Consider the following 23326-nt stretch of genomic DNA (forward strand, 5'->3'; position numbering starts at 1 on the left):
ATTCCGGCATCTGCAGAATCTCTTGTGTTTAAGGTTAATAAATTTCCAGGGGAAAGGACTGTGTGCACTCTACCCCATCTGTGCCCCCTCGAGGGTTTTGTGCGCTTCTATAAGGTCACCCCCTCGGTCTCCGACGCTCTAGTGAATAAAGTCCCAGCCTGTTCAACCTCCCCCAGCGGTTAACTCAGCACAGTGATCCAGGTTCAATTCCCGCCGCTGTCTGTAAGGAGTTTGTACGTTCTCCCCATGGGTGTCCTCCCACGTTCCAAAGACACACGGGTTAGGGGTTAGTGAGTCACAGGCGTGCAAATAAAGCTCATCCTTACCCTGATCTCAAACCGCTGGACGAACTCAGCGGGTCGAGCAGCGTCTATGGAGGTAGGTAACTTACTGCTAGCCCCAGTGATTAGTGTTTAATCCCTGCTGCTGTCTGTAAGGAGTTTGTACGTTCTCCCTGTGACCGTGTGGGTTTCCTCCGGGTGCTCCGGTTCCCTCACGTTCCAAAGGCATATGGGTTAGGGTTAGTGAATCATGGTTATGAATGGAAGCATGGCGATATTCGAGGGCTGCCCCCAGTACTTCCTCGGTCTCTGTTGACCGTGGACACCATTACAGTGCATTTTGCTGTACCCGTGATAAGCAAAGCCGATATTTTACCTTTGAGAAGTAGCCAACGATGTGGAACCCTTTGCAGTCGTACTCGGTCATCACGTAGAAGAGGAAGGGGTCGGTGTCGTAGTACAGTGTCTTGTGGTCCAGAAAACACTTGGCCAACAGGCACAGGTTCTGGGAGTAATTCTGTTCGCAATGAGAAAACAAACAGCAAGTAGGTGAGAGAACAGGCCTTGGGTTACAGCCCCTCCAATCCTGCCTGACCCATACACACCCCTCCGTACCGACAACCTCACACAATATTATTAAATTGTGGGTACGTGTATCAGTGAGACCGGAGTTCGAGGCCTAACGTTCAGGGTCTCAGTCATCGGAAAGTCCAGCATTTGAAGCCTAGCATTCAGGTTCTCAGTCACTGGAAAGTCCAGTGTTGGAGGCTTACTATTTGGTGTCTCGGTCATCGCAAAGTCCAGCGCTCGAGGACTAACACTTGGGGGTTCCGGGTCTTGGACATCGGAGCGACCAGTATTTAAGGTCTAGTGTTCATTCGTCATCATCAGTGAGTGCAGCAGTTGAAACCGAAGATCGGAGCCCAAAGGTCGATCGGAAATTCGGAAGCTGAGGCCGGAGCCAAGTCCACTGGGGAAGTCAATTCCCGATGGCCTAAGCACTGAGTCCAGTCGGAAAGTTAAGGTCCGATGGCCACTCCGGAACCCCGAGTCCACTCGGGAAGTTGAGGCCTAGTGTCTATGAGTCCAGAAGTCCACCTGAGGCTGGAATCCGGAGAGCCTGTTTTTTTTTTGTTTTGTTCACTGTAAGTTTGATGCACATGCAATAAATAAACCTGAATCTAAAATTCATAAACACATACACTGGCTTCATTAGGAACACCAGCTTGTTAGTTAAAATATCTAATCAGCCAAACATGTGGCAGCAACCCGGTGCATAAAACCATACAGACACGGTCAAGAGGTTCAGTTGTTGTTCAGACCAAACATCAGAATGGGGGGGAAATGTGATCCCGGTGACTTTGACCGTGGAATGCTCATTGATGTCCGACGGGTTTGAGTACCCCAGAAACTGCTCATCTCCAGGGATTTTCACACTCAACAGTCTCCAGAGTTTACAGAGAGTGGCGAGAGAAACAAAACAACCTCTGGAGAGCGGCAGTTCTGTTGGCAAAATCGCCTCGTTAACGAGAGAGGTCGGAGGAGAATGACCAGACTGGTTCAAGCTGACAGGAAGGCGACAGTAACTCAAATAACCATCCGTTACAACAGTGTGTGCAGAAGAACATTTCTAAATGCACATCATGTTAAACCTTGAAGTGGACAGGCTACAGCAGCAGGAGACCACGAACAGACACTCAGAGGCCACTTTATTAGGTACTGGAAGTAACTGATAAAGTGGCCACAGAGTGTAGATTCCTATGAACAACAGGAGTAGTTTCACACTTTTAGTAATCTTTTTTTTAAAAAAATCAGTCATGTGTGTGTTGCTGCTATTTATTACAATATTATGGATCCGGGCCGGGGTGGTTGTGACGGCACCGTAACGTGCCGGCTAGGGTAACACTTTACAGTGCCAGCAATCAGTGATCAGGGTTCAACTGCCACTGCTGTCTGTCAGGAGTTTGTCCGTTCTCCCTGTGACCATGTGGGTTTCCTCCCACAGTCCAAAGACAGTAAGATGTGGAGACGCTGTGTTGATGCCAGAAGCGTGGCCCCCAGATCACATCCTCGGACCGCGCTGGTCGACACATTTCACTGTGTGTTTCCACGTTTCGATGTACATCTGGCAAACGATGCTAGTCTTTAGCTTCCCGACCAGAAACGTCGATTTCCCTCCACAGATTCTGCCCGAGCCGCTGAGTTCCTCCAGCAGTCTGTGTGTGTGTTGCTGGAGGAACTTACTTCCCTAAACCAGTGAGCACGGCGAGGGCCAGACGCAGCAACAGACACACGTTCTTACCTTGTTTTTCCTGCCGTCAATTTCGAAGAAGGAGATGGTTCCCTTCCGGTAGATTTCGTTCCCTGGCGGATGACGCAGATTACATTTAGTCTGAGGGGAGACAACACCAGAATGATGGGTAAGCAAAGACGCCTGTCTCTTTAAGAACAGTTCCGGAGGACTGTCTGTGTCTCCCGACCGCACGAAAACACCTTACCCAGCAAATCTAACCACTCCTTTCACAGAGTTTCACTCTTGTAGTCCCCAGTGACTGCGGACACAGCCTCAGCACATCACAGAAACCAGCCTCCCCTCCATGGACTCTGTCTACACTTCCCACTGCCTCAGTAAAGCAGCCAGCGTAATCAAAGACCCCCCCCCTCCCCCCCAATCCCCATCCTGGACATTCTCTCTTCTTCTCCCCTCCCATCAGGTAGAAGATTAAAAGAAAACCTGAAAGCACATACCACCCACTTCGACAGTCCTGTGCCAAAGTCTCCGGCACATACATACAGCTTGGCTGCCCAAGACTTTTGCACAGTACTGAACTTGTCAATGCGGAGTGGAGAGAGAGTTTGTATGTCTGGCGGAAGCCAACGATGTTGGGAAGGGGAAGGGTGGAGCACCGCGGGAGGGAGGGGTGTGGGACAGGGGGCAAAGAAGGAGTGGGGAGGGTGGCGTGGATTCAGACACACCCGGCAAGGTTATTTGATTCCCTCCCCTCAACCTTCCACATTTCCCTAAACTGATTCCCCTCTCTGTGCCCCCTTTCGCAAACACGATCCCACTCTCGGTCCAAAATAGAGACCCACATCAGAATCAGGTTTATCATCACTCACACGTCATGAAATTTATTTATTTTTTGCTGCAGCAGTACTGCGCATTACATGAAATTACTACAGCACTGTGCAAAAGTCTTAGCCACGCCAGCTATACAGTATGCTGTAAAGCTTGTGAACCCTGTAGAATTTTCCCTACTTTTACCTAAAATGTGTTCAGATCGTCACATGTCCTAAAATTAGCTAAAGTGGACCCAATTAAATAAATAACACAAAAAACATTATATTAATTAACTTATTTATTGAGAAAAGTGATCCAATATTACATGTATTTGTTGGAAAAAGTATTTCAACTTCTGGGGAATTGCCTTCTACAAAAGCTATTTGGAGTCAGGCGTTCCCATCAATGAGATGAGATTGGAGGTGTGGGTTGTAGAGGAGTCCTGCCCTTTCGAAAAGACAAAGTCAGGTTACTGACAGAGCCTGCTCTTCTCAATTTATGTGCACCAGGCCTTGATCAGAACAACCTTCAGAGGATCTTAGAAGAAGAATTGTAGAGATGCATGGAGCTGGAAAAGGCTACAAAAGTAGTTCTGAAGATTTGAGTGTTCATCAATCCACAGTAGGAGAAACTGTCTACAAATGGAGGAAATGCAGTACTGTTGCTACTCTCCCTGGGAGAGGGCATCCTGCAAAGATCACACCGAGAGCACAACGTGCAATGCTGAAGGAGGTGAGAAAGAACCCAAGGGTAACAGCAAAAGACCTGCAGAAATCTCCAGAACTTGCTACTAAAGTCTCTGTTCATGACTCCACTGTAAGAAAAACACTAAACAATAATGGTGTTCATGGAAGGACACCACGGATGAAATCACTACTCTCCAAAAAACAAACATTGCTGCACGTCTCAAGTTTGCAAAAGACCACCTGGATGTCCCACAACGCTTCCGGGACAACGTTCTGTGGACAATATGTGACAAAAGCTGAACTTTCTGGCAGAAGTACACACTGCTAAGTTTGGAGGAAAAGAGGCACTGCACGCCAGCACCAAAACGTCATCCCAACTGTGAGTCGCGGTGGAAGGAGCATCACGGTTTGGGGCTGCTTTGCTGCCTCAGGGCTTGGGCAGCTCGCAATCATTGAGGGGGCAATGAAATCAAAATTGTACCAAGACATTTTACAGGAGAATGTAGCAGTCCATCGCCTGAAGTTTAATAGAAGTTGGATAATGCAACAAGACTATGATCCGAAAGACAAGTGTAAATCAACACCAGAATGGTATAAAAAAAAGAAAATTCTTGTTTTGGAATGGCCGTCCTGACCCTAATCCTATAGAAATGTTGCGGAAGGACCTGAAGCAAGCAGTTCATCCAAGGAACCCCACCAACATCCAGCAGTTTTGTAAGGAGGACTGGCCTAAAATTCCTTCTAGCTGATGTGCAGGACTGGTCAACAGTTACCAGAAACATTTGGTTGAAGTTATTGCTGTGCAAGGGGGTCACACTAGTTACTGAAACAAAGGTTCACATACTTTTTCCAACAAATACATGTAATATCGGATCATTTTTTCTCAATAAATAAATGACGAAGTATAATGCTTCTGTGTTATTTATTTAACTGGGTTCTCTTTATCTAGCTTTAGGACTAACGTGAAGATCTGATCAGGTTTTTAGGTCATATTTATGCAGAAGTAGAGAAAATTCTACAGGGTTGACAAACTTTCTAGTATATGTGTGCCTAAGGCTTTTTGCGTGGTATTGTACCTTGCTGGTATAAGAGCCCTGGTACATTAAGACCCTTGACCTCACAGTCGATGCCTCCAGAAGACACAGTACATCATTAAAGACCCCTCACACCCTCTCCATGAACTGTTTGTTCTTCTGCCATCAGGCAAACGTTACAGGAGCATCAAAACTAAAACCACAAGGCTACTAAACAGCTTCCTCCCACAGGCAGTCAGAACGCTAAATAGCTGCTCTACCTGACTCTGCTTTGGACACTTTTAACTTGCACTGGACACTTATAACTTGTTTTTAACTGACATGTGGCTGTCGTGTTTTACTATTTATGGTTATGTTTATTATTTAGTGTTGCGCTTGTTATGTTATGATTGCACTGCCCCTGGGAAACGCTGTCTCATTCTGCCCTGCACAGCTGATGTACTGTTAGAATGACAATAAAATTTTTGAATCTTGAATCTTGATCTCTTTATAAGCTTACACCTTATTGTCTGCCTGCACTGCACTTTCTCTGTAGCTGTGACACTTTATTCTGCATTCTGTTACTGTTTTGCTTCGTTCTGTGTAATGAGGTGATCTGTGTGAACAAGCTTTTTACTGTATCTCGATAACAATTCCAATAAACCATTCGTAAAAGGAACACAGTGAAGAGATCTGGATCCATTAGCAAGGCAAAGGCATACAAAGCGGTTGGTTGGAGTGGGCAGTGTTAGAGTGGGGATTTTGGGCTGCAGCTCTTCAAGGCTTTGGCAAGGAGAGGCTTGAGTGTGAGGAAGTGAAAAGGGGAAGGTAGATTTTTGTTCCAGTTTATTTATTGTTTCCTTCTTTATAAATGATGCACAGTTAGAACAGCAGAGATGCCAGGCAGGTGAATGCTGCTGTTGTGGAACGCGGGCGAGGCAGGGAAACGTATCCGCGGTAAGGAGTTGGAGCTGGAACTGGATGAACTCCGGATCATTCGGGAGGCGGAGAGGGTGACAGATAGGACAAATAGGGAGGTAGTTACACCCAAGCTGCAGAACACGGGAAACTGGGTGACAGTCAGGAAGGGGAAGGGGTTAAGGAGCCAGCACAGAGTACCCCTGTGGTCATCCCCCTCCACAACAGATATATCACTTTAGATACTGTTGGTAGGGGATGACCTAGTAGAGAAAGGTCTGGCACTGAGACAGTGACTCAGGAAGAAAGGGGGGAGAAGAGGCGAGCTATGGTGATAGGGGAATTCATTAGTCAAGGGAACAGAAAGGAGGTCCCATGGACGAGAACGAGATTCCCGGATTGGTACGTGCCAGGGTCCCAGACATCTCGGATAGAGACTTCAACATTCTTAAGTGGGAAGGGGAGAGACCAGAGGTCGTGGTCCATATAGGTACCAATGACACAGGTAGAAAGAGGGACGAGGTTCTGCAAAGTGAGTTCAGGAAGTTAGGTACTAAGTTAAAGGACAGGACCACCAGGGTTGTGATCGTAGAAGTGCTACCCGTGCCACAATGCTAGTGAGGCCAGAAATAGGAAGATCATACAGTTTAACACGCAGCTGTTGGAGGGAGAACTTCAGAATTTTGGATCACTGGGTTCCAGGGAAGGTGGGACCTGTACAAAAGAGGTGGTTTGCATGTAAACTGGAGGGGGACTAATACTGCAGGAAGGTTTACTGGTACTGTACCAGGGTGGGGGGGGGGGGGGGGGAGTGCAGCTTAAACTACAGTTTCAGGGAGATGGGTACCAGAACAGACAGTGGGGAGGTTGTGGAGACACATGTTGTTAATTTCTGAGACAAAGTCGGGAATCAAAAGGTGCGACTGATGTCCTGAGCTGCGTATATTTCAATACAAGAAGTATTGGAGGAAAGGCAGATGAGCTCAGGGCATGGATCAACAACTGGAATTATGATTATGTTGCCTTTAAGGCATTCATTTAGCTTATTACATTTTCCCTTTAGTAATTCATTTGTAATTGTTTTCTAGTTAAAGTTAAGGTTGTTGAAAGTAAATTCGTTGTCCGTGATGTATCGCGGCATGCGATGACGTCACACCAGGTTTCGCCGCGTCTTGTGGGAAAATACCGGTTTGGAGAAATGGGAAGGAGGGGGTTTGTGTGTGCAGGATCAGCACGAGAAAAGTTTTCATTCTACGCACTAAGAAACATCATAGAAGCAACGCCGTAAGTTCATAAGACAGTCAATATGTTGAAGTAAAAATGTTAACGCTGATTCTGTTAAACGGTTGATAAAGTTTACTGTATGTTCCTTGTTATTGAAAGAGTTACGGTTTGTTTGTGTTGAAGTGTATTTAAAGCCAGTCGATGGCGTAGGTAGATTCTGACTGTATGAGAGTTTAATGTAATATAGTTTGTAGTTTTACTTTTACAAGTATTTATGATGTAAATGTGATGTCAAGAAGGAAACAAATATTGTATATATTTTGTATTGTTTTATCAAGTTTTCACCATACGTTAATGTGGCAGAGTGAACAGTAAACGGTTAATCTTACTGCAATCTTGCTTCATTGACTACGATTTACCTCGGTGTTTAGTTCAGAGTTCTCACACCTGAATGAGAACACCACAATGATGTTGTAGCCATTTGTGAGACTTGGTTGCTGGAGGACCAGATCAATATTCCGGGGTTCCCGTCGTTTTAGACGCGACGGTGCGAGAGGGGTCGTGTTACTAGTCGGAAAATGTCACGGTAGTGCTATGTCAGGACAGGCTGGAGAACTTGTCTAGTGAGGTGTTATGGGTGGAACTGAGCAATAAGGAAGGTACGACTACATTAATATTATAGACGACGCAGCAGTCTATACAAAATTTAGAGAGAACAAATTTGTGGCAATTGCACACTGTTGATAGGGTGGTTAAGAAGGCATATGGTGTGCTGACTTCATTAATCGGGTGGGGGTGGGAGCAACGAGTTCAAGAGTCGCGAGGTAACGTTGCAGCTCAACAAAATTCTGGTTAAGCAACAATTGAGGTATTGTGTTCAGTTCTGGTTGCCTCCATTATAGGATGACCAGGTTGCTGCCTGGATTACAGAGGGGATAGGCTGAGTGAGCTCGGGGAACATGCATAAAATGCTGGAGGAACTCAGCAGGTCGAGCAGCATCTACAGAAAGGAGTAGATTCAGGCAAAGACCCTTCACCAAGACAACCATCGGAGACCCCAGGGCTTCACCCATCCACTCACCAGGTGCCTCTGCAGGCACTTGAGGCTCTTTAGATACTTCAGACAGAACTCGCAGAGGTAGAGGACAGGGAGTGACGTCAGCTCCTGAGGGTACGGGGAGAAGTACCAGGGCTTGAGGCGGTGTCGGCCCAGCTCGATGCACTCTATGTTCTTCATCCGAGTGACGATGTCATCGTGGCTCCTGTCCGACACCAGGCTCCCCGTCATCCGCGGGGCCGAGGGGATCCCGTCCGAGCTGTCCTGCGAGTCCTGCAGAAGGGAGGGAGGGCGTGAGGGGAGGAGAGGAGCCCACACTTTCCCTGACTGCTCTGGGAGGGGTTACCAGGGTGCGGGACGGTCCATGCTGGTTTTAGTTCTGTGCGGGACAGTTGGAGGCGGGAGGCAGTTAAACGCTCCATGATGTCATCAGACACGTTGCGGCATCACTGTGACATCACGAGACGGTGGAAGGGTGGGGGAGAACCCAAAACTGGTGACAGAGGAGCGAGACAGGCAGGCCTGAGATGGTCTGTGCCTGGATCCAATCTCCAACCTACCAACCCACGGCTTGTTACGGCAACAGCTCTGCCCGTGACCACAAGAAGCTGCAGAGATGCGGCTGTTGGCGCCAGAAACAAGGTGATACTTTCAGACTGTCCCCAGCCCCTCCCACAGCATTACCCCCTCGTCCATCCTCCCGCGCCACGGACCTCTTTCTTCACCACTCCTCCCACAGTGCAGGGCTCTGTCCTCATCGCCCCTCTGCACGGCACTCCCTCCTCGCCACTCCTCCTGTATCTCAGCGCCCTCTTCTCGCAGTCAACACTCCCTCCTCATTTCCTCTCCCACAGTACAACACACTATCCTCACCAGTCCTGTGGCGCGGCGCTCCCTCCTCACCACTCCTCCTCTACTGTGGTGCTCGCTCCTCACTGCCCCTCCCAAACTACGCACCCATTTCCCAGCCACAGTATAACACTCCCTCCTCACCGTCTCTTCCACAGTGTGGCACTCTCCCCCACCCCCCCATTGCCCCCTTGCCTCCCCTGCCACAGTGCAATATTCCCTCCTCGCCGCCCCTCCCGCAGCACCGGCGTGGGACCAGCTTGCCCCGGGAATGGGACTCTGGGACGCCGCTGCCCCGCGAGCGACGAGGGAGGAGGCGGCAAATGGATAGCTTTACCTCGTCGGTGCCCAGGCAGTTGGCCTTCCTCTTCCTCCCCGCCCCCACGGAAACCGGCCTCCTGGCGGAACCATTCTGCTGGAAGGAAAGGAACAATCGCAAGTCAGACATTACCCAGCTGTCCCAGACTCACCGTCGAGGAGCGCTCAAACAACATGCGACCGGGGATCCGAGTTTATTTTACTTTTTATTGAGATACAACACGGATTAGCCCCTTCTGGCCCTTTGAGCCACACCAGCCACAAATCTCCTGATTTAATCTGAGCCTAGTCACGGGACAATTTACAATGACCAATTAAACTACCAACCGGTACCTCCTCTCTGGACCGTGAGAAGAAACCAGAGCAGCCGGAGGAAACCCATGTGGTCACAGGGAGAACGTACAAACTCATCACAGGCAGCAGTGGGAATTGAACCCAGGTCACTGGTATTGTAAAGTGTCATGCTAACCACTACACAACCATGTCTAATACCATAAGATACCATTTAGGAGCAATATTAGGCCATCTGGTTCATCGAGTCTGCTCCACTATTCCATCACGACTGACTCATTATCCCTCCCAACCCCATTCTCCTGCCTTCTCCCCCGTAACCTTTGATGCCCCTGACTAATCAAGACCCTATCAAACTCCGCTTTAAATATACACAATGATTTGGCCTCTGCATGAATGGGATGGGCTGCCAGCAACGGTGGTGGAGACGGATACAATAGGGTCCTTTAAGAGATTTTTGAATAGGTACATGGAGCTTAGAAAAATAGAGGGCTATAGTTATGCCTATATTTTTAAGCCTAGTAATGTCTAGTAATTTTAAGCCTAGTAATGTCTAAGGTAGGGACATGTTCAGCACAACTTTGTGGGCCGAAGGACCTGTATTGTGCTGTAGATTTTCTATGTTTCTACAGAAGTCTGTGGGAATGAACACCCTCTGGCTAATTCCTCCTCATCTCTGTTCTAAAAGGACATCTTTCTGTTCTGAGTCTGTGTCCTCTGGTCCTAGACTCCCCCAACTACAGAAAACATCCTCTCCATGTCCACTCTATCAAGGCCTTTAAATATCTGACAAGTTTCAATGAGCTCTTCCCGCCCCCTCATTCCGCTAAACTCCAGCAAGTACAGCCCCAGAGCCATCAATCGCTCCTCACACGCTGACCCTTCCAGTCATGAGATTATTCTGGGTAACTGTGGGGGGGTTTAAAGGGAAATTGTTACAGGGCTGTAGGGAGGAAGCAAAGGGGGAGTGGGAAATCATTAACTCTGTAGATGCTGGGATTCTTGAGCAACGCACCAAACAAATTTTTTCAGCCAAAGTTCAAAGTTAAAAGTAAATTTCCTCCCTCGGGCCATTAGGATTCTGCACTCCCTGCCACTTCGCCTTCAAAGTGTCACTGGTTAATCTGTTCTGCACCTCACAATATCTTGGTTCCTTAAGGTCGTTACAGCTGGAGGTGGTGGCGGGGACAAGCTCCCGCTACCTATTAAATGTTCCCAATGGCGTGCGTCTCAAATAGCCTCTGACAACCAAGCCCAGTGGCTTAGCTACTGAGCCCGGTGGGACTGTTTCTACCGACAGGAGGAGGGGCAGAGGTGGGTTACCAGCACCTTAAAAACAGTCTCTTCCGACAGATGGGGCGGTTGGCAGCTCATCTAGGAGACGGAAAACTCTGATCTGAAATCTCCACTGCCTTGTGGTTTCACCCACTCATGGGGAATGCTTTGGGATTGAACCCAAGGGGGAAAATCCGGAGCTGGAGTCCCCAAGACAGTCCTATGTTGAATTCAATGCTGACTGGCAACTCCTGCGACGTTGCTGGTGCCGAACTGTATTGGTCTCTGACCTTCCATCAGGTGCGTGGAGAGGAGCCTGCTACATGGGAAACATGCTGCCCTGGATTACGTATCTAGATAGCTAGGATGAAATATCCATGGTCAACTCCGACCGACAGGGACCTCAGACTCAGAGTGTTACGTGTAATACTGTGCTTTACACCTCGTTCAGCGTTGTCTCTTTTAACGCTATACATCTGTATAGTTAAAGGACAATAAACTTGACTCGACTGACTTGAAAGGTGGCTGTCACCCCTTTCTTGCAGGCATTCACAGTAAACACAACGGAATCAATGAAACAGCATGCACAAGATGCCGGAGGAACTCGGCAGACCAGGCAGCCTCTGTGGAAGAGAGTCGACGTTTGGGGCCGAGACCCTTCGTCGGGACCGGAGGAAAGAAGATGAGGAGCCGGAGTAAGAAGGTGAGGGGAGGGGAGGAAGAGCCACAAGGTGACAGGTGAAACCCGGAGGGGATGGGGGGGGGGGGGGCAGAAGGGTTGAGGTAAAGAGCTGGGAAGTTGATTGGTAGAAGAGATACAGGGCTGGAGAAGGGGGAATCTGAAGGTGAGAGAAGGAGGAGGGGATGGGGAATGGTGAAGGGGTGGTGGGAAGGGCATTACCGGAGGTTTGACAAATTGATCTTCACCATCTGGTTGGAGGCAACCCAGATGGAAAATAAGGTGTTGATCCTCCAACCCTCATCGCAACAGTAGAGAGGCCATGGACTGACGTGTTGGAATGGAAATGGAAAGGGGAATTAAATCGGGCGGCCACTGGGTGATCCCACTTTTCCTGGCTGGCAGATCATAGGTGCTTGGTGAAGCAATCTCCCAATCTACATCGGGTCTACAAATCAATGGAAGACCGCACCCACCAGGACTGACAAACAACCAATGTGCAACAGGCAGCGGACTATGAAAATACAGCCAATCAATAAGCAATAAGTATCGAGAAGATGAGATGGGAAGTTTCTGAAAGTGAGTCCATACTTAACAGGAACATTTTAATGTTCAGGTGAGTGAAGTTATCCTTGATGGTTGAGGGATAGCAACTGTTCCTGAACCTGAGTCCTGAGGCTCCTGTACCTTCTACCTGATGGCAGCAGTGGGAAGAGAGCACGGCCTGGGTGGTGGGGGTCCCTGATGGCAGCAGTGAGAAGAGAGCACGGCCTGGGTGGTGGGGGGTCCCTGATGGCAGCAGTGAGAAGAGAGCACGGCCTGGGTGGTGAGGGTCCCTGATGACAGCAGTGAGAAGAGAGCACGGCCTGGGTGGTGGGGGTCCCTGATGGCGGCAGCAGTGAGAAGAGAGCACGGCCTGGATGGTGGGGGTCCCTGATGACAGCAGTGAGAAGAGAGCATGGCCTGGGTGGTGAGGGTCCCTGATGACAGCAGTGAGAAGAGAGCACGGCCCGGGTGGTGGGGGTCCCTGATGGCGGCAGTGAGAAGAGAGCACGGCCTGGGTGGTGGGGGGTCCCTGATGACAGCAGTGAGAAGAGAGCACGGCCTGGGTGGTGAGGGTCCCCGATGACAGCAGTGAGAAGAGAGCACGGCCCGGGTGGTGGGGGTCCCCGATGACAGCAGTGAGAAGAGAGCATGGCCTGGGTGGTGGGGGTCCCTGATGACAGCAGTGAGAAGAGAGCACGGCCTGGGTGGTGGGGGTCCCTGATGACAGCAGCGAGAAGAGAGCATGGCCTGGGTGGTGGGGGTCCCTGATGACAGCAGTGAGAAGAGAGCATGGCCTGGGTGGTGGGGGTCCCTGATGACAGCAGCGAGAAGAGAGCACGGCCTGGGTGGTGGGGGTCCCTGATGACAGCAGTGAGAAGAGAGCACGGCCTGGGTGGTGGGGGTCCCTGATGGCAGCAGTGAGAAGAGAGCATGGCCTGGGTGGTGGGGGTCCCTGATGGCAGCAGTGAGAAGAGAGCATGGCCTGGGTGGTGAGGGTCCCTGATGGCGGCAGCAGTGAGAAGAGAGCACGGCCTGGGTGGTGGGGGTCTCTGATGACAGCAGTGAGAAGAGAGCACGGTCTGGGTGTCGGGGGGTCCCTGATGACAGCAGTGAGAAGAGAGCATGGCCTGGGTGGTGGGGGTCCCTGATGACAGCAGCGAGAAGAGAGCACGGCCTGGGTGGTGGGGGTCCCTGATGACGGCAGTGAGAAGGGAGCATGGCCTGGGTGGTGGGGGTCCCTGATGACGGCAGTGAGAAGGGAGCATGGCCTGGGTGGTGGGGGTCCCTGATGACGGCAGTGAGAAGGGAGCATGGCCTGGGTGGTGGGGGGTCCCTGATGACAGCAGTGAGAAGAGAGCATGGCCTGGGTGGTGGGGGTCCCTGATGACGGCAGTGAGAAGAGAGCACGGCCTGGGTGGTGAGGGTCCCTGATGGCGGCAGTGAGAAGAGAGCACGGCCTGGGTGGTGGGGGTCCCTGATGACGGCAGTGAGAAGAGAGCATGGCCTGGGTGGTGGGGGTCCCTGATGACAGCAGTGAGAAGAGAGCACGGCCTGGGTGGTGAGGGTCCCTGATGGCGGGCAGCGAGAAGAGAGCACGGCCTGGATGGTGGGGGTCCCTGATGGCAGCAGTGAGAAGAGAGCACGGCCTGGGTGGTGGGGGTCCCTGATGGCGGCAGCGAGAAGAGAGCACGGCCTGGGTGGTGGGGGTCCCTGATGACAGCAGTGAGTAGAGAGCACGGCCTGGGTGGTGGGGGTCCCTGATGACAGCAGTGAGAAGAGAGCATGGCCTGGGTGGTGGGGGGTCCCTGTTGGCGGCAGCAGTGAGAAGAGAGCACGGCCTGGGTGGTGGGGGTCCCTGATGACAGCAGTGAGAAGAGAGCACGGCCTGGATGGTGGGGGTCCCTGATGGCAGCAGTGAGAAGAGAGCACGGCCTGGGTGGTGGGGGTCCCTGATGGCAGCAGCAGTGAGAAGAGAGCATGGCCTGGGTGGTGGGGGGTCCCTGATGGCGGCAGCAGTGAGAAGAGAGCACGGCCTGGGTGGTGGGGGTCCCTGATGGCAGCAGTGAGAAGAGAGCACGGCCTGGGTGGTGGGGGTCCCTGATGACAGCAGTGAGAAGAGAGCACGGCCTGGGTGGTGGGGGTCCCTGATGGCGGCAGTGAGAAGAGAGCACGGCCTGGGTGGTGAGGGTCCCTGATGACAGCAGTGAGAAGAGAGCACGGCCTGGGTGGTGGGGGGTCCCTGATGGCAGCAGTGAGAAGAGAGCACGGCCTGGGTGGTGGGGGGTCCCTGATGGCGGCAGCAGTGAGAAGAGAGCACGGCCTGGGTGGTGGGGTCCCTGATGACAGCAGTGAGAAGAGAGCACGGCCTGGGTGGTGGGGGTCCCTGATGGCAGCAGTGAGAAGAGAGCACGGCCTGGGTGGTGGGGGTCCCTGATGACAGCAGTGAGAAGAGAGCACGGCCTGGGTGGTGGGGGTCCCTGATGGCAGCAGTGAGAAGAGAGCACGGCCTGGGTGGTGGGGTCCCTGATGACAGCAGTGAGAAGAGAGCACGGCCTGGGTGGTGGGGGGTCCCTGATGGCAGCAGTGAGAAGAGAGCACGGCCTGGGTGGTGGGGGTCCCTGATGGCAGCAGTGAGAAGAGAGCACGGCCTGGATGGTGGGGGTCCCTGATGACAGCAGTGAGAAGAGAGCACGGCCTGGGTGGTGGGGGTCCCTGATGGCAGCAGTGAGAAGAGAGCACGGCCTGGGTGGTGGGGTCCCTGATGACAGCAGTGAGAAGAGAGCACGGCCTGGGTGGTGGGGTCCCTGATGACAGCAGTGAGAAGAGAGCACGGCCTGGGTGGTGGGGGTCCCTGATGGCAGCAGTGAGAAGAGAGCACGGCCTGGATGGTGGGGGTCCCTGATGACAGCAGTGAGAAGAGAGCACGGCCTGGGTGGTGGGGGTCCCTGATGGCGGCAGCAGTGAGAAGAGAGCACGGCCTGGGGCGGTGGGGGTCCCTGATGATGGATGTTGCTTTCCTTTTTTTTTAAATTGAATTTTAATCTATAATTTTTTATACATTCATAAGTACACATTGAGATAATATGAAAAGTAATAAGGCACTTTTAAATAGATAATTATGTGTAGTTGTAATTCCACCCTATCAGACTAAGCAATGACAATAATTTGTTAAGAAAAATAGTAATAATAGTGGATTAATAATAACTTCCATGTATCTCTTCTGAACCATTACTTCTGGTCCAAAATATTATATGTAACCCTATGTAACTACCATTGTAGGATTTTATATCCTAACTGGTTCATGTTTGCTCCCACCCCCAAACATAATTATCCAATCCCTATGTACTTATATTTACTTAATTTTTTAATATTTTTCCCCTTTCCCAAATCTTTTCCTTTACTTGTGTTAACTGGATGCTGCTTTCCTGTGACAGTGTTTCGTGTCGATGTGGTCAATGATGGGGAGGGCTTTACCTACCATTAACCCCTCTGATTCAACGCCTGATGGTTGAGGGATAGTGACCGTTCCTGATTCCTGGTGGTGTGGGTCCTGAGGCTCCTGAGTCTTTTAGAGTCAGACTTGTATAAGTAATTTATACAGATTGCACGTTACAATTTCTACAAACACTACCAATGCATTTAATGCTATTATAAATCACTTAAACTAATTAGATCACTTAAATTGCTCCATATAAATCCTCGCTAACTGTGTGCCAGTGCTCCCTGGGTGCCCAGTCACAGCCGATCGGACATCCTGGTTGACCAAGTGGAGGGACTCGCCTGATTGATGGGTGCATGGGTAGCGCAATTCCGGAGATGTTCTATAAGGAATCTCCGTACTTCCTGCACCAGTTTCCTCCCACAGTCCAAAGATGTACCGGGTAGGCTAGCTGGTCATTGTAAATTGTCCTACCATTAGGCTAGGGGTAACTCGGGGCTGTCGAGGATTGCTGTGGCTGTGCAGCTCGAAGGGCTGGTAGGTCCTACTCCGCTCTATTCCGCTAAGTGAATAGATAAATCCTAGCCACGATTGCTGACCGCCCTTTAACCTCACTCTGCCTGCCCCGTTGTCCGATTCGCCATCAGGTACTCCGATTACAGGATCGAATCCAGCACTGTGATCGCGAGATCAAATTCTGATTATATTTCTGCTCTCTTTTCGCACTTCTGATTTATATTTCTTCTGCAATTTATAGGTTTTTTAAAAAATGTATTGCACTGTACTGCTGCCTGAAACAAAAAAAATCATGCCACAGTGGCAGAACCGTTAGCGCGGCACCATTACAGCTCGGGGCGTCAGAGATCAGAAGTTTGCACGTTCTCCCGGTGAAGGCGTGCGTTTCCTCCCACAGTCCAGAGACGTGGTGGTTAGTAGGTTAATTGGCCTGTGATTAGGCCAGGGTTAGGGTCGCTGGGCAGTGTGGCTCGTTGGACCAGAACGTACTGTTCTGCACTTTATAGGTAGATGTGTCAGAGACAATAAACCTGATTCTGACTCTGAAATATACCTGAGCCGACATTATCTCCTCGATCAGTAATTCTTTAGACCACGTGCTGTCTTCAAAAGATCCAAGGGATTCCAGTGTGTTTCTTTAAATTATCCCCCATAGATTTGAGCAGTATTTTTTTTTGATGAGACAGAGAGCCACAAGTCTTCGGTTTCAAATGTCTAACTTTCCTTCTCCGTACATTTCTTTTAACCAAAGACCAGTACAGTACAGTAACAGGAATAGGGGAGTGAAGGGTTACGGGGAAAAGGCAGGTAGGTGGAGACGAGTCCATGGCCAGATCAGACATGATCTTATTAAATGGCGGAGCAGGCTCAACAGGCCAGATTGGTTACTCCTGCTTCTATTTCTGATGGTTTTTATGTGAATAGGCCCTTCGGCCCACAATGTTGTGCTGAACTAAAGTAGAGATATTATCAAAACATACAGCGAAATGCGTCGCTTGCATCAAGGACCAACCGAGTCTGTGGATTGTCCTGGGGTCAGTCTGCAAGTACCACCACGCATCTGGCGCCAACATAACACGTCCACTGCTCACTAACACAAACCCGTACGACTCTGGAATGTGGCAGGAAATGAAAGCACCCAGAAGAATCCCACACGGTCACCAGGAGAACGTACAAACTCCTTACAAACAGCAGAGGGAATTGAACTTTAGTCGCAATCTCTGACGCTGCAGAATTAAAATTCCTGGCTATTATCATTTCAGAGGGCCTGTCCTGGGTCCAGCAGCCAAGTGCAATTATGAAGAAAAGATGTCAACACCTCTACTTCCTTAGGAGTTTGCAGAGAATCGACATGACATCTAGAAGTTTGACAAATTTCTCTAGATGTGGAGAGTATATTGCCTGGCTGCCTCGCAGTCTGAGATGGAAACACCAATACCCGCGAATGAAATGTCCTACAAAAAGTCGTGGATTTCGTCCAGTCCATCATGGGTAAAGCCCCCCGCCCAACCACCGAGTATATCTACATGAAACGCTGTCGCAGGAAAGCAGCATCCATCATCAGGGACCCCCACTGCCCAAGTCATGCTCTCTTCTCACTGCTGCCATCAGGAAGGAGGTACAGGAGCCTCAGGACTTGCACCACCCGGTTCAGGAACGGTTATCACCCCTCAACCATCAGGCTCTTTAACCAGAGGAGATAACTGCACTCAACTATTCCCACAACCTATGGATTCACTTTCAAGGACTCTTCATCTCATGTTCTTGATATTTATTGCTTCTTTATTTATTTTTTATTATGATCTCTTCCTTTTGAATTTGCAGAGTTTATTGTCTTCTGCACACTGGTTGAACACCCTAGCTGGGAGATCTTTTACTGATTCTGTTATGGTTATTATTATATAGAATCAATGAGGGTACGCCCGCAAGAAAATGAATCTCAGGGTTGTATACGATGAACGTATATGTACTTTGATAATAAATTTACTTTGAACTTTTAAAGCACTACGCTAAGCACTATTCCACCATGAAAACGCCCAACTAAACCGCTTTGCCAACACAATATTCATTCCCTTCATCCTCTGTCCATTCATGTGCCTACCTATAAACGTCTTAACCATGTATCTGCCTCCACCACCACAATCGGCCGCTCATTCCAGCCACCCACCACTCTTACACCTGTCTCCTTTGGGTTATTCCCCCCCCCCCCACCTGGCATTGGACATTTCAACCCTGGGAAAAAGAAACTCAATGTCTGCTCCATCTCACAAACCTCTCCCAGCCTCCGCTCAGCCCCTGCTGCTCCAGACAAAACTAGCCCCAAGATTGTCCAATCTCTCCTTACAGCTCATGCCCACTGACCCAGTCAGTGCCCTGGAGGACCTCCTCTGCACCCTCCCCAAAGCCTCAATGTCCTTCCTGTAACGGGGTGACCGGAAATGAATGCAATGCTCCAGATGCAGCCCAATTAGAGGTTTATAAAGTAGCAACATATCTTCCCAACTCTGGAACTCAACCCCTTGACTATTTAAGACAAGTGTGCCATATGCAGTTCCTTAAGGTTGTTATTGCCGGTGGGGGTGTAGCAGGAGGGGTAGTAGGAATAAGCTCCCACTATCTATTAAATGCTCCCAATGGCATGCATCTCAAACAGCCTCTGACAACCAAGTCCAGCTCCTGACCTTTGCATGCGGCTTAGCTACTAAGCCTGGCAGAACCGTTTCTACTGACAGGAGAAGGGGCAAAGGCGGGTTACTGGCGCCTTAAAATTCGGGCAGATGGGACTCTCGGCTGTAGATGCCGACTCATCTAGGAGGAGGAAAACTCTGACTTCAATCCTCCACTGCCTCACGGCTCTACAAACTCACGGGGAAGGCTTTGGCAGTAAACTCCAAGGGAAAAATCGGGAGCTGGAGTCCCTGAGGCAGTCCTACACTGAGTTCAACGCTGACCGGCAACTCCTGCGACGCCGCTGGTCTCTGCCGTTCCTTTGGGCTCATCAGTGAAGAGGGGGAGTCTGCTGAACGGGCAACAGCTTGCCTATCAACTGAATGTAGGATGCAGCATCGTTGGCCGACCCCACCACAGAGGGTCTCCACGCCATATGCCTTCTTTACCACCCTGTCAACTTGTGTAATCCAGAAGGAAAATCTGTGGAAGTTTACAACCGGAGAGATTTCTAATATGCCTGCTTGAGAACTCTACCGTTCATCAGGGGTTTGAGGACGACCGCTATATCGCCAAAGACTCGTACGAGTGTCCGTACAGGTACATCTGACTGGCGGCATTGCCATCTAGTCCGGAGGCTCCAAAACGCAGGACTGCAAGAGGCTGCAGAGGGTTGTAGGCCCAGCCAGCTCCGTCAGGGTTACAACGCTCCCCGCCGCCAAGGACACCTTCAAGGGGCAGTGCCTCGAGAAGCCGGGGTCACTCACTCGGGACCCACAAAATCCAAGGAGGGCCCTCTTCTCACTCCTCCCATCAGGGAGGAAGTATAGGACCCTGAAGCCCAGGCTCAACAATTCAGGAACAGCATCTTCCGCTCCACCATCAGATTTCCAGACAGTCGTGAACACTACCTGGTTCTTCCGGGGGGGGGGGGGGGGGCGGTTTATTATACTGTTTTTGTAATTTATAGTAATTTTATGGCTTTTCACTATACTTTGGACAGGTCCGTGAATAGGAAAGATTTAGGGGATTCCCAACCTGCGGTCAACAGATACCTTCGGTTCATGGCAAGGCTCCAATGGCATTGGGAACCCCCCTGATGTAGAGGGGTATATAGGCCAAACACGGGCAACTGGGACTGGCTCAGGTGGGCGCATTGTTCGACACGGACCGAATGGGTTAAAGAGCCTGTTTCCCAATGCTGTATTAGTCTATAGTACATACAGGAAAACAAGGTCTTTCATCCATTCTTTATGGTTATTCTACAGATTTGCTGAGTACGCCCACATGAAAATGAACCTCAGGGTTGTACATGGCAACATACCTGTACTTTGATAACAAATTTACTTTGAACTTTAAAAGCCTTTGTAGTTTCTTATTAAATTGATTCTGCGCCAGTTTCAGAACAAGAGTTTAAAAGAATGCGGGGGGGGGGTGATCTCATTGAAACCAACTGAATATTGAAAGGCCTAAAACCGTGAAGGGGGGGGTAGGGAGAAATTATGGAAAATTTCCCCTTCTATCACTTTCCCTTCTGGTTCTCCTCTCAATTCTTCGCCTCTCTTCACCTGGCCATCACCTCCCTCTGGTTCCCCTCCTCCTTTCCTTTCTCCCCCAGTCCACTCTCCTCTCCAATCAGATTCCTTCTTCTTCAGCCCTTTACCTCTTCCACCTATCACCTCCCAGCTTCTTACTTTATTTACCCACCCACCTGGTCTCACCTATCACCTGCCACCTCGTATTCCTTCCCCTCCCCACCACCTTCTAATTCAGACTTCCTCCCCCTTCCTCTCCAGTCCCGATGGAGAGTCCTGACCCGAAACGGCGAGACTGGTTCCACAGACACCACCGACCTGCTGAGTTCCTCCCGCATTTTGTGTGTTCTGCTGGTGATTGTTTGATGAACAGCCTCTCCCCAGGAGCCAGGCACGGAAGACTCACCTGTGCGTAGACGGGCGTCGGGATCTCCGAGGCAGCTGTGACGGGGGTCACCGGGGAGCACTGGGTGGCGAGCGAGACGGCCTCCAACTTCCTTTTCTGCAAGGGAAAGGCAGCATTTCTCACTCAGAGGGCCACACACCCGCGGTTCACTTCGCGAGCCCCATGCAACCTCCCCTGGATCCCTCCCACCCGCAGCAGGGATTCTGCACGTTACCTCGTAGTCCCTGGCTGCCATGAGGGCGAGGGGCATAGGGTAAGGAGGAGAGTAGTGGGGAGGGCAGGGCAGCGACCCCTCACCTCAGGTCCTCCAGGGTGACAGGCTCGGTGAGGGGTGGGGAGGACAGGGCAGCGAGACAAAGGGACCTCCAGGGGTCACAGGCTCAGTGAGGGTGGGGAGAAGGTGGTGGCAGTGAGATAGAACTTGTTACCCCGACCCCCCTGCCCATGACAGAAAGCCATAAGTATGACTCGACTGGGGTAGATTCGAGCACAGAATTAATCCTTTCTGTCCAAGATAAATTAAAGATAAAAAGATTTGCTCTTTCATCACACGTGCATCAAAACATAATTACAACGCAATTACATAATTGCGTCAACGACCAACGCAGTCCCGGGATGCGCTAGGGTCAGCCCGCGAGTGTCGCTATTCTTCTGGCACCAACACAGCACGCCCACACGTTACTAACCCTAACCCGTATCCCTTTGGAATATGGGAGGAACCCCGCCCGATCACACAGAGAATTTCACAAACTCCTTGCAGAGAGCAGCAGGAAATGATCCCCGACTGCTGGTTGCTGGCGCTGTAAAGCGTTACGTGGTGCCACTCAATGAGCCGTCGGGGTGACAGCCCTTGGGAGGTGGCGGGGAACGGGGAGCCACGGGAGCCGTAGCGGAAAGTGCGACACTATTACAGCTCGGGACGTCGGGGTTTGGAGTTCGATTCCAGCGCTGTCTGTCAGAAAGTCTGTAAATCCTTCCCGTGGGTTCTATGCGGGTGCTCCAGTTTCCTCCCGCAGTCCAAAGTCATCTCGGTTAGTGGGTGAATTGGAAATTGGTAATTGCCCATTGCCCAGTGATTAGGTTAGGTAAGGGTTAAATAGGCAGGTTGCTGGTGGGCAACCACTGGTGAACTACCCACCCGTCTACCCCCACAGAGACACCCATGCCCTGAGCCTCTGCCTTCCACCCGGAGTGAGCCGGACCGGGTTATGGCAGCGAGGAGACTCCCTTTCCTCATCTCTGCCACTGGTAGGCGGCAGGGGATTGAAATGGAGAGCAGCCGGGAGCCGGGAACCGATTGCTTTCCTAGCCTTACCTGACAACTGGGAGTCTGGCACCCCGGTGTGCATGGGGGTTTACGATACAGACTTGTAGAAGATTTACCAGCACAAAGAGACCAAGTAGCACTCGCTATTTATGATAGGGTTAGGGTTGTATATGATTGAGATTTTATTATGAGAGTACATAAACCTCAGGGTTGTATGTATGTACTGTAGAAATAAAACTTACTTTGAAGATTGGATAAATACATGGATTGGAGGAGAATGGAGGGTTATGGTTCAACTGCAAGACGATGGGAATAATAATTTGGCATGGACTAGATAGGCCAAAGGGCCTGTTTCTGTGCTGTAGTGCTCTACGTCTGCAGCCGTTCAGGGTCTAACCTCTCAAGATGAACTAAGGCAATAAACTCTAGCTTTGCCAGTGACCCTCCAAGAGGACACCCACCTTGTCGTAGGGTTTGGAGGCTTGCGTGCTACATTGGCTGGAGTCAGGACTTTATGCTTTGGCTCTTGGTAAACAGGTCAAAGAGCAAAGGACAGGTCCACTGGTGCTTCAGGTTCAGGGGTTCAGCTCAGGGATAACAACCATGATTGGTAAAATAAAATCACTTCCGAAATCGGGGCACGGTGCCTTCTGCAGGCCCGAGAGTGCAGGGAGAACAGTTAAGATGCGCAACACCTCTCAAGTGAAAGGCAGCATGCTTGTCTGGCACCTGTCAGTTATCCTCCACACAGTGTGCACCATCTACAGAGCAGACAGACGCACACACAATGGTGGACGGTGCGACACGGTAGCCTAGTGGGCTTGGGGCGTTCCGGAGTCCAGAGATCAACTCCGGCGCTGTCTGTGAGGAGCTTGCACATTCTCCCCGTGGGTTTCCTCCGGGCGCTCCTCTGACCGTCCACGGTTGGCACAGTGGGCTAATCGGTCATGGTAAATTGCCCTGTGTTAAATCGGTAGGCCGCGGGGTGCGGCTCCTTGGGCTGGAAGGGCCTGCTCTGCGCCGTGTCGCTACATAAATAAAACCCTGCCAGTCAGGCAGCATCTACGGAGGGCAATAAACAGTCAACGTTCAGGCCCGAGACCCTTCACCAGGATTGGTAAGGGGAGGGGCAGAAGTCAGAATAGGAAGGTGGGGTGAGGGGCAGGAGGAAGGTGGGTGGAATGAAGAAAGCAGCTGGGATGCGATAGGTGAAAGAGTTAAAGGGCTGACGGAGGGATCTGATCAGAGGGGAGAGTGGACTATGGAAGAAAGGGGGGGGAAGTGAGGAGAAGAGAGTT

General features: G+C 50.7%; 1 protein-coding gene across 11 annotated transcripts in view; it reads right to left on the reverse strand.

Moving 5' to 3' along the window:
• Positions 1-23326, reverse strand: part of LOC140717734 (histone acetyltransferase KAT5) — a 48520-nt gene that overhangs the window by 8938 nt on the left and 16256 nt on the right. For 5 of the 11 annotated variants that reach the window (XM_073031445.1, XM_073031444.1, XM_073031439.1 and 2 more), the window contains 6 exons: positions 20762-20857; positions 15677-15763; positions 9427-9504; positions 8265-8513; positions 2584-2673; positions 658-798 (listed from right to left, as the gene is read on the reverse strand). In XM_073031445.1, the coding sequence (XP_072887546.1) occupies positions 658-798; positions 2584-2673; positions 8265-8513; positions 9427-9504; positions 15677-15763; positions 20762-20857 (741 nt within the window). The remainder of the gene's footprint in view (positions 1-657; positions 799-2583; positions 2674-8264; positions 8514-9426; positions 9505-15676; positions 15764-20761; positions 20858-23326) is intronic. The other 6 variants (XM_073031449.1, XM_073031447.1, XM_073031442.1 and 3 more) reach the window with 2 other exon arrangements.

The sequence above is a fragment of the Hemitrygon akajei genome, chromosome 28, assembly GCF_048418815.1.
Source record: "Hemitrygon akajei chromosome 28, sHemAka1.3, whole genome shotgun sequence".
Classification (NCBI taxonomy): domain Eukaryota; kingdom Metazoa; phylum Chordata; class Chondrichthyes; order Myliobatiformes; family Dasyatidae; genus Hemitrygon; species Hemitrygon akajei.